Source organism: Condylura cristata, unplaced genomic scaffold (assembly GCF_000260355.1).
Source record: "Condylura cristata isolate star-nosed mole 26May11 unplaced genomic scaffold, ConCri1.0 scaffold00035, whole genome shotgun sequence".
Lineage (NCBI taxonomy): Eukaryota > Metazoa > Chordata > Mammalia > Eulipotyphla > Talpidae > Condylura > Condylura cristata.
In genome coordinates this window covers 2317562-2328532 of record NW_004567136.1, presented here as the reverse complement: position 1 = coordinate 2328532, position 10971 = coordinate 2317562, and the positions used below count along the sequence as shown (strand labels likewise).

General features: G+C 45.4%; 1 protein-coding gene across 1 annotated transcript; it reads right to left on the bottom strand.

The window, feature by feature from the left end:
- Positions 1-5540: 5540 nt before the first annotated feature.
- BAMBI (BMP and activin membrane-bound inhibitor) lies at positions 5541-10615 on the bottom strand. Its single transcript, XM_004693056.2, has 3 exons — positions 10211-10615; positions 6772-7059; positions 5541-6320 (listed from the first exon to the last, which is right to left on the bottom strand). Exons 1-3 carry the CDS (start codon positions 10284-10286, stop codon positions 5905-5907), a joined length of 780 nt encoding a protein of 259 aa, XP_004693113.1. The 5' UTR covers positions 10287-10615; the 3' UTR covers positions 5541-5904.
- Positions 10616-10971: the final 356 nt, after the last annotated feature.

The following is a 10971-nucleotide window of genomic DNA, read 5'->3' as shown; positions in this document are numbered from 1 at the left end:
CCCCCCCCGGCTTTGTCAACCTGTGAAATTGGTGGCCAGGAGCGAAGACCCCCAGCAGACCCGGCTCCCAGTCAAGCCCGACCCACGCTGCCAGGGGTCTCTTTTTTCCCACGCTTTTTCTGATTTTCATCAAGCACTCATGGAAGCGGGTGGACAATGGTGTGAGCCAGAGCTTACGGGGAAATACATCTTTCATATATATAAATATTTTTGAATAAATAAAAGGAGAATCTCTAAGGATTGGGGATTATGAATTATCATCCACAGGCAAACTTTATTTTTCAAAGTTTCTGTTATTTAAAGCTTATCTGTGCATAAGTAATCTTCTTAAGAAAAATACTAGTGTAATGGAAGAAACATACATAAAAGTCTAAATTACCAGACTCTAAATAGATGCATAAAAGTCATTTGAGTTTTGCAGCCAAAGATAATTTTTTCAGAAAGATGCTAAGCATTTGTGGGGGTAGATCATTTATAGCTCCTTGTATGACCTTGAACGAAAGATACAAGATATTGGTTGCTTTTATTATAGCCTCTGGTCAGAAATTCATTTCCAAGGAAAGAAAGGAATTTGCCAAAGTTACCCTAGTGTGGATAGGAGAAGCTATTTAACCATGAAATACTTAACCTGCTGATTTCAGGTTCTTTACCTTTTGGACAAACATAAAGCTCAGTAACTTGCTCTTAACTCCTTAGAGAAACACTTGTTGGAAAGTTGGCATATTTTAAAATACCTTGAAAGGGAAAGCACAAATACGAAAATGAAAGCTTTAATGATCCACTTCTCTCTGAGAATTCAACAGCTGAGAGATGGAGCCAATCTAGAAGGTAGGTTGAGACATTTGACCTTCGCAATGCTTCATTAATTTTCAGACCCAAATGAATGAAATGAGTGGGTCTCCTCCACTTCCTCCACTGGAAACTTGTTTTCCTGGAAGCTTCCCATATTGTAGATATGTAAAACAATAGTTTAGGGTAGAGGAACAAACAAGAAAGATAAGTTTTGTGTATTGACTGAGCATCGGAGGGCAGATACCTGGTGACCAGGGCAGTAATCTTACCCTTCAGCTTATTCACACATTTGTTGGATTATTGAAAAGGTACAAAGGTTATTTATTGATCCTACCTCCTCCCCTACTGGGAATTCAGCTTAATCCCTAAATCCAGGTGAGAAATACCCCATTTTACCAAGACAACCATGAATGCAAGTCGTGGTCTCAGAATCACATCCACTACGTTCAGTTGAGGGGTGAAGGAGGGGGCGTGGAGAAAGGCTTCAGTGTGAACTTCTAACAATTCAAAAGGAGCTACCTACTCTGTGGTGTTTTTCCACTGTCCCCATCGGTTCCCTAGGGAAACTCCAGGGGGAAGAGGTGAGGGTTAAAGAGCTTTGTGTAGTTCTCTTGAACAATTCCTGCTAGAACAATTTTTGTTCCATTAGGTTGTAATGTGAGATCTTTCAGAGTGAATTTACACAACAGTGTCTGGTTGATTAATTCATCACAACTAGCGTAGCTTTCACATGTCTAAGGACAAAATGCTACCTTCTCACAAATTCCAACATCTATTTTCTTGCCTTAAAAATTGCTAAATGGGGCTCTCCCTGGTGGCGCAACAAGTTCAAGCACAGCACTATGAAGATATAACAGCCACTACAGCACGAGTTCAGCCCCTGGCCAGGATGGTGACCCACATGGTGTAGCAGACCTCTCCTGACCCGCCCGCTGCTTCCCTCAGCAGTGTATTTCAGTCACCCTGCCTCTTTTGCTCCCCACTGTCTCTGGTAAATCCTCTCATAGCCCCCCTCCCTGCACCTCTGGCCTGTACCCAGTTCTGTATGTATAAATAAATCTTAAAAAAAAAATGCTAAATGTACAATCATTCCACGGTGATGGATTGTTTCGCTAGTGGCACGTACATGTACATATCGCATGCTCTTACAGTGGCCAGCTTAGCTTTCCTGGACTCTACACAGCTTTAGTCCAACAATAATCTAACAACCTGTAAAATATAGGTAGCTTAATAATTAAAATTGCCCTTAAGAGGCCATTGGCGGCCCTCCCTGGTGGCGCAACGGTTAAAGCACAGCGCTGAGAATCTAAAGCCGCTTCCGCATGAGTTCGATTCCCACCTGCCCCAGAGGTGACCACATGGCGCGGCAGACCTCTCCTGACCGGCCCGCTGCTCCCCTCAGCAGTGTACTTCGTCGATCTGCCTGTTCTGTTCCCCACTCTGTCTCTCACCACCCCTGAGCCTCTGGCCTGTACCCCAGTTCTGTCTGTACAAATAAATAAATCTTTAAAAAAAAAAAAAAAAAAGAGGCCATTGGCCACAGGCTACTAGCGACTGAATCTCCTAAAAGTCCTGAAAATGCCTTGAGAGTGCCTAACTGCTTATCCAGAGTATTCCCAAGCCTGCTTCAGTTTGCAGGAACAGAGCTGGTAGGCCTCTCCTCTTAACAAGTAGTGCAGTACTCTACAGAGTGTATCACCAGAAAACCACTGCCTTGCTGGAAGAAAAAAAAACCCTCTGTGGTTAAACTTAGCTCTGTTACCTTCCTAATTCTATTGCCAGGATGGCAAAGTGACCCAAATTTGAAACTTCAACTCAGTGTAGGCTTGCGAAGATCAATGAGTGGTTACCATACCTCCTCACAACAATCTTGTAACTTATCATTATTGCTCCATTTTTTAGGTAACAAAACTGAGAAGGACATATGCAATGTGCCCAAGTTCAGCTAGTTTGTAGAGGAAAAGGCTGCATTTGAACCCAGGTTTTGGGACTCCCAAGTACCCTTGCACACCACCCTGTACAGGCTGGGCTTCATCACACTGTGAACTTTTGGAGGTTTGAAGTTATTTGGACTAGGAGACAGAGAAAAGGACCAATTAAAGCTTATAAGAGAAAAAAGCTGTCCTGGCCCCAAAAAGACTAGTTACAAACTCATGACACTAGATGCCACTGCTTTTAAGCTTTTAGCCTATAATCAACCCATATTGAAACCAGATTTATGACTCTTCAGAGGAGAGCTTTGTGATTTTCTAAAGCAGACATGTTTGGTATTTTAGAAGGTCAAACCCCCTATGGTGCAGTGTTTTTAATAAAATCAATTCAGCAGAAATTAGAGACATGCCAGTCAATTTCTAGGAAGTCTCTGAGCCATTCAAAATAAGGGGGGAATGAAGAACATAAAAGACATAACCATGTACAGATCAATTTTTTCAAAAGGGGTAGAATGTAAGGGCTGTAGATACAGAACATCGTGGCAAAACAAATTTGGTCCCATTTGTCTCCAGTTTGGGCAAATTTCCACTTAGAAAGAAATGTTACTTTTGGGGGTGTTCTATGTCAATGTTAAACCAGGGCTGTTCCTGGTTAACCCAACCTTGTACTGACACCTCAACGTAACAGTAAACATCTCTACAAGGGAAAAACCAACCAACCAGTCATCACCATTCTTAGGTCACCGATCAGGCAGCTTTCACAGAAGGTCCTTTATCTTTGCTATTGGCAACTTCTACACCCTCAGAGGCAGCCAAAGTAGAATCTGTATTTAGTTCTTAGTAAAAATACCTGCAGTATTCTCATGGATAGGTCTAGTTATATGCAGATCTGATGTCAGACTCATGGCAAGGACATGGCAAGGTCACGTGTACACACTGCCTGGATGCGGGGACAAGGGGATCAGCTATTATTAGAAGACTCAGGGCCAATCTATTGCCTGGCTAGAATGTGAGCCCCAGCGAACCCCAGTCTGACCAGAGCTGGTCCAGTGCCACCACTACCACTTCTGCCACTGAATAGGGAGGTGTCAACAGCCTCATGAATTTACAGTAGAGAGGGGCAGGTCAAACTTCCATTCAATCCCTGTGATTCAAGAACTTGCCCTGATTCAAGCCTTTCCTGGAGACTGGAGTTTTACATATTTCCAAGTGCTTCAAGGCCTATGGTTTAAATGGCTTCCTTACTCTATTTCTCAACGAGTTGCAGAGTTCTGAATTAACTGGTACTTGGAAAAAATGGGGCAAACAGAGAATAAAAGCCAGGCAAGAAAATTAACTGCGGGGTTGATATAAGCACTGTCCACTTAATCTACTGAGTTTCCTGATGCTATACATGAAATGAGAATGAAGAAGGAACAAGAAATCTTGCCATCTTTAAGCTGCAAAATGACCGTAATTTGCAAAGTTAGAAAGTGGAGGTGAGTGTGGAAATTTCACAAACTAGTAATTTTGATCAATTATTTGCCAACTACAATAACTTTGATTCCCTCAAAAATAGACATACATCCAACTTAACACCTTTTATAAACGATCATGCTTATAAGCACAGTTGATCTCAAAAAGCACAATACAAATGTGTCATTTATTAAAATGCATATTTATTCCATTGCCTAATTTTTCTGGGGCTGTGGTCTATTAATTATTAAATAATCTAGGTATTCATTTTTAGACCAGCTGTTTCAACTCAGATTCTCCCATGAACTTGGCAATATAGCTGTCTTAAGGGACCCAAATTATGCTTATCAGAAAACAACCAAATAAAAAAATTAACATTCATTAAGGAAAATCCCATACTCAGAGATTCATTAAGGAAAATCCCATACTCATAGGTTAATTTTAAGCAAGAGTTTGAAATATACAAAAGAATTGAGAAAAAAAAAAAAACCTACAAGGCAAATTATATTCTCACATTTAAGATAACAAAGACCCATTTGGGAAGGAAATAACACAAATAACACAAATATGACATAGGTTTAAACCCAGGCTGGGCAGTATTGCCAAAGTCTTGCAGGAGTTTACTGGATGGACTAGGGGCTAGAGGTTCTATTTGGTTATGTTAATAAGAAAAGGATCATTGGGGAGAAAACCTAGTAGCGCTGTGTTACTTAAATCTCAATTGGCATATAATATTACTACTGAAAACTTTCCTAAATCTTGAGAAGTAAAAAAAAAAAAAAAAAGTATAACACTGTGTTAAGGAAGGAAGGAAGGTTTGAAACCGGGAGCATGGTACAAAAAAAGTTTGGCTAATTTTTGGTCTAAAAGATTTCATTTAAAGACAGAGTAAACGGTTGATGAATGAATCAACAGCAAAAGTAGACAGTGACTAATCTGAACTATAAAAGTTTCAAATAGTACTTCTTTTCTGGTAGGAGGTAGACACACTTAGAAAAGTGAGATCAAGGCCATGAGATCAAGGTGATAAATACTACCTTTGCTAAGGCAACTTCAGAAATGGACAGAGTCTATCTGACCTGGTATAAATAAGTTTAAGATTTCTCTTAGATGAAAGCAAAACCCAGAATAACCTAACAAAAAATGTAAGACACCGAATGATAGGCAATACACATTCAGAGATTCACCACACTGTAAAAAATTACACATGTGCATTAAACAGGATCTTGATCTTATTTTTTTCATCAAGCCCAACCTATAGTTCAGATGTGACTATGAGCAACAGATCTTCCTTTGTGTAGTTAACATGTCGTCTCCTACACTTCCCCGTCAGCTTTTAATTTATGACAAGACACCACTAAATTTCAGACAAAATATATATATATATTTTTAAATCTTTACAATAAATCAAGATGTAGGAGCTTCCATAGAGCACGTCTTCGTTTATTTAAGTACTCAGTTCCAGCTCCCTCGATGTAAATAACCCTGGTAACAATGTGTACATACTCTCTGTTTTTTATAATTTTACCGCAAATAATACATTTGACTGAATGTAAGTCTGTGCAAATAATCCTTCAGAAGAAATATCCAAAATTCTGTTTGCAGAGGTCATTCTGTCTCTCAAAGATGATTACATGAGTTTGTTTTTCTTCAGATAAAGTGCTCCTGTCCAGCAGAACTCAAAGACCTTCAAGCGTCCAAAAAGTTCAATGCAGATAAGACTCGGTCATACAAATTCCAGCTTCCCGTGCCCACTGTACATGCCCCAGTGAACCAGCGAGAGGATCTTATCGTTGCTGAGGTCTGCCTGTCTCATTTTATCACAGGTCAGACAGCAGTTCTCATGCCCACTCACCGGCACCATGCATTCCAAGTCTAACTTTGCAACCTGCCCCTTTTTAGAATGGTGTCCATGAAAGCTGTAGTGCAAACGCGAGAGCATCTGTTGCCGCTGGTCCTGCAGCCTCTTGTTTTCACTTCGCAGCATCCTCAAGGCTAACATAATAAGCAACACTAAAATCAGCCCTCCAGCGATGGGGACAGCAATCACAGCTGCCCGGAACCACAGCTCTTTGGAAGAAGTCAGCTCCTGCACTTTGGTGATGAGGTTTCTGCTACCATCTTGGTACCGGTTTCCTTGTCCTAAGGAGTTACAAGCAGGATGAGCAAACTCCGGTCACTCCTCTGGCAGACAGTCACAGTCATCTATCTATTAAACAAGGCCCTCCCCCATCCCCCACGTTTTAAAGGCCTACAATTAAATCAACAATACTTAGAAATAAATATTGCAAAAGGATTCAAAGAAGCTTACAAAAACATTTGTTTACAGACTGTCATTACTGAGTAGTAATGGCCTTTTAATATCTTCAAAATGTTGAAAAAGCAGGCAAAACCTATTATGTAGACAGACATCTAATGCTCAAGCAGACATAAAAGCTACTCAATCGTGATGCATCTTCGCATCCCGCCATGCCTCTCCCTCTGGTGTCTCTAATTACATTAACAACAAAATCAATAGCAGACATACACAGTCGCGGCTGTCACAATCCTATAGATCAGGCATGCATGTGGTCTAGAAAGGGCTTCTACCTACCTGAGGCCTCCCCCTTGGGGGGAGAGAGAACATCGTGCAGCCCCCTGTAATTGCACATATCTTCATGACAGCATTCCACTGTGGGCATGGTGCTGCCAGAGTGGTTTTGCGCCTGTTTGGCTTGGCAGATGTCGGCTGTGCTTGCGAGAGAGTCTAGGCAGCCATGGGTGAGTGGGGAATTTGTGTTCTGAGGATCAAGAAGTCTGGAGAAGCAGGCACTGAGCTCGGATTTACACATGTAGCCGGTCGCCACACAGTGGGCAGCATCACAGTAGCATCTGATTTCACCTGAAAACGACGAGAAACTGAGTCAACTCTGCTGCAGAGACCAGGGAAAGCATCGACTGGAGCAATTACTAAAACAAGTTCAAAAGCACCGCCTCAGACCCAACTCAGCTGAGTTCCAGCGACTGTGGTCCTTGCAGCCTGGGAAAGTCCTTCCTGCAGTGCGTAAGTTTCAACTGAGCGCAATACAGTTTTAGAATCTTAATCTCAATAGCAGAGACTCAAAGTTCGATTTAGGCTTCTGAGCAGTCAGAGTAAGCAAGAATAGCACTGTTGGTTTTTGAAGGAAAATCTTCATCGACATAATTTCTCCTACCACCAGGCGAATGGTATTATTTATTCATTTTAATCCGACGTAACCATACAACATAAAAATGCTAGGCTTTTGATTTTGTCAGTATAAATATTTGATCGGAACTACTGAATTGTTTACTACCTGGAAGGGCTGTGCCAAGATTTAAGAGCTTTAGCTAACACCTTATAAAGTTATTAACTAGAAACACAACAATCTAGAAATTGCTCCAGTCAGGAGGTTTTAAAACTATGAAACTGGGCAGCTATTTGCAACCCCTCTAGAAAAGGCAAACTTTGCCTATAAAGATCTTTTCATGCAGAAGAGCTTTTAGTCAGTATATTGTAAAACAGGAACTAGGCAGTTTACAATTAGTGGTTTGCTTGCCAAAGTCAATTTCTTTCAGCCCAAATGGAAAGTCATAAAACTGAAGGCAGGGGAGGGGGGTGTAAAATTGCAAGGCTAACTTCCCCTCCCCCTAACCCTACAGTTTTACATGTAATTCAACATGGGGTCTAAAAGGGGAAACACTGAAACTGAAAATCCTCTACTGGTTGAATGAAAAATCCTTGAGGAAACCTCAAATTTTTCTACAGGAAGTGATTAAAAGTTTCCTTTATAAAACTTAGTTTGCGAGTTGCAAGTCACTGTTAACATGTTGTGGCAACACAAGATCTGAGGTTTTTAACATCAATTTCTCCTTGATATACCCTGGGTCCCAGAGTTATCACTAACCTGATGGACTCAGGTCACTGTCACACGTCTCACTAAGGCTGCTGTTGACTGAACAAACGCACACACCTCTTCCCAGCTTCCCCAATCTGAAGTTCTGTCTAGTTCTGAAGCTTCACAGAAAGTAAATACCAGAGACTGATGCTTTGCAAACCTCCTCCCACCTCTACCTCTTTTCCTCCTCTCTCTGAAGGCCTGGGTAAGGCGTCTCATTTAATTATCTGTCCAAATTCCAGACCACCGTATGGTATGCTCAGTTTTCACAGGCTGCTAATGCTTCAGCTCTAGGGGAAAAAAAGCACCAGCCAACAAACTACAGATCTCTGCAACCCAGTTTAACCATCCCACACTGGCGGTCTTCTCCCGCACCTGCACTCCCCTCCTGGGTTTGAGCCCTAGCCCCCCAAGTTTGGTCTCCAGTTAAGCCCTTCAAGTGAGAACCTTGCTTCAAAGGCTTTCTTGCCTCCCTGCACCCGGACTTCATTTGTCTCATAAAGCTGACCGGTCTCATATGGGGGCGACTACATGTCCCTGGTCCGACAACTTTCATATATAGATTTCAAGTAGAACTAAAACTGATTAGAAGTCCATTTTGATCCTACTAACCTCCAACCTAGTACAGAAAAGGAAAACTGCAAACAAGTAAAACACTGCTTAAATGTTTATGAGAACCTATTTAAAAATACTATATTTTCAATGACCTAAAACAGTCTAATAAAATTTTGACAGGTAACTAGGAAAGTTCTAACAACTTTTTTTTTTTAATTGGAGCCACATTTTCACAAGGAGAATGGCCTTTTGTATCACTGTATTAAAACTATATTTCTGTCGTTTCATAAAGTCTCTTCCTGTGGCATGCAAAAGGCCAGCGAGGGGACTGGTATTTTGAAACAGCGAACAATGCGCTTCTGTTTCCCCCCTTTCTTGTTACTGTATGTAGTGATTAAACAAAAATGTCTGCTTTAGTCAAGATGGCTACAGGAGAGTCTGCTGGCTTTTAAAGCTTTTGAAGTCCGCAGCAGCCAGAATCTCTGATCCCCTAATTATATCATTATCAGGCACATAGTTTCGGTATCTGTGACTTCATGTCAGCTCCGTCCCTCCCAGTTCTGCTGGCCTTTGATAGGGCCAGGCGGCTCCGCTCTGCAGGCTGTTATTTAGGGTTAATTACACCCTTCCTTCCAAAATAAATAAATACTGTAGCACATCATCCTTGCTGGGCTAGCTTTATCCTTTAACCTCATGCCTGCTACATGGCAATTAGAGAAAAGTGGGGGGTGCCAAGCTAAATAACGCTTCCTATTTAAAAAAAAAAAAAATCTGTTCTCAGAGAAGTAGAGTTCACGGTTGGGGAGGGGGGGCGGTGGGAGAACCTTGAAATCGACAGAGAATTTGGTATTTTTCCGACCTAAAGGGTGAATCCCTGCGGGGGAGAGAGTCAACTAACCGCTGCCTTTCCCCACCCCCCCCCCCCTTTCTGAAGTGTTTGTAAAGTGAAGAGAGTGGGAAATGGGACTGCAGACAGAACCTGTTCCCTAAGGCAGTGGAGAATCAACCACACACCCTCCTGCAGAGATACACACCTCGAGCTCTCTCAGGGACACTTGCGGGCTCACAAAGTCAGAGACTCATACAGAGACACACTCAAAGCCGCGGACTCACACGGATGCACAAACACACGCAGACGCGTTCAACCACACACACGCGCACGGACAGAACCATGCAGCACGCGCGCGCGCGCGCCCAGCCCACTCGGGCCACGCGTCTGCGGCTCCCGCAGGCCGGCCAGGGAGAGCGGTCCGCGGCGCACGCGGGCCCCGCCGCAAACGTTCGGAAGTTCACTGGCGACAGACTTGCAAAAACACTTTGACAACCACTTGCCCTGAGGTCTGACGCCTCGCCGCCCCGCGCAGGCCCGGGACACCCGAGGAGGGCGGCCGCCAAGCCACCGCCACTACTTGTAAGAAAGCAACTTGTAGCGACCTGCGGGCTCCAGAGCGGGAGGAGACCTCGCCCGCCGCTAACAAAGCCTTGGCAGCCGGCTTCAAAGCCCCGCGGCGGCGGCTGCCCCGAGCCCCGCGCGCCCCTCCCGGCGGAGCCCGCGCCCGCGGCCGCCCGGCGGGCACCCACCTTTGGTGAGCAGCACAGCCATGGCGCAGAGTTCGAGCTGCAGCCAGATGAAGATGTAGCTGGAATGGCGATCCATTGACGCCCCCCACGGCCGCGGCGCCCTCGCCGGCTCCCGGAGACGCGGCGCAGCAGCAGCCTACGACTCCCGGAGCGCGCCGTGCATGGGTGCTGCCCAGCGCGGCAGGCGGCGTCAGCGACCGGGCGAGGGGCCGAGCAGCGGCCGGACCATGGAGCGCGGTTGGGGGGCGCGCTCGAGAGCCGACCGACTCCGCCGCCCCCGAGGCGTTGGCTCCGCTGCGGGCCGCCGTCCGGGGTAGGAGGGCACTCGGCTGCGTGCCCCTGCTAGACCGGCTCTCTGCGAGGGCAGCCGCTCCGGAGCACGCGCGGACAGCCGCCGCCGCGAGCTCCCGCCTTCGCCCGCCCAGGCCAGCCCGGCTCTGCGCTGTAAATAGCGCCCTGCGCGGGGAGCCCGCCTAGCCCCGCCCCGGTCTGGCCCCGCCCCGGCCGCCCCGATGCCGTCCGATTGGCTGGCAGCGGCCAGTGCCGCATCCCCTGGAGCCAAGGGGCGGTCCAGACGCCCACGGGGCGGGATCGGCCCCCCGCTCCTAGCCAGGCGGCGTCCGTGGCTGCGCGCCGGGCCACGGCTAGGTCCCGCGCTCCCCCTCGCGGAGGCCTGCGTGTCCGTGACCTTCAGTAGGGCGAACCCGGCCTCTCTCATTCTGTCTCTGGCACTCGCCGCCGTGTACTCAGCCACGGCCAGC

Bases quoted from the DNA above. Each gene is read 5' to 3' on its own strand.
- BAMBI (XM_004693056.2), bottom strand. From the start codon at position 10,286: ATGGATCGCCATTCCAGCTACATCTTCATCTGGCTGCAGCTCGAACTC. The intron at 7,060-10,210 runs GTGGGTGCCCGC...CGTCGTTTTCAG, and splicing joins GGCTGTGCTGCTCACCAAAG to GTGAAATCAGATGCTACTGT. The intron at 6,321-6,771 runs GTAGGTAGAAGC...GTAACTCCTTAG, and splicing joins CCCCAAGGGGGAGGCCTCAG to GACAAGGAAACCGGTACCAA.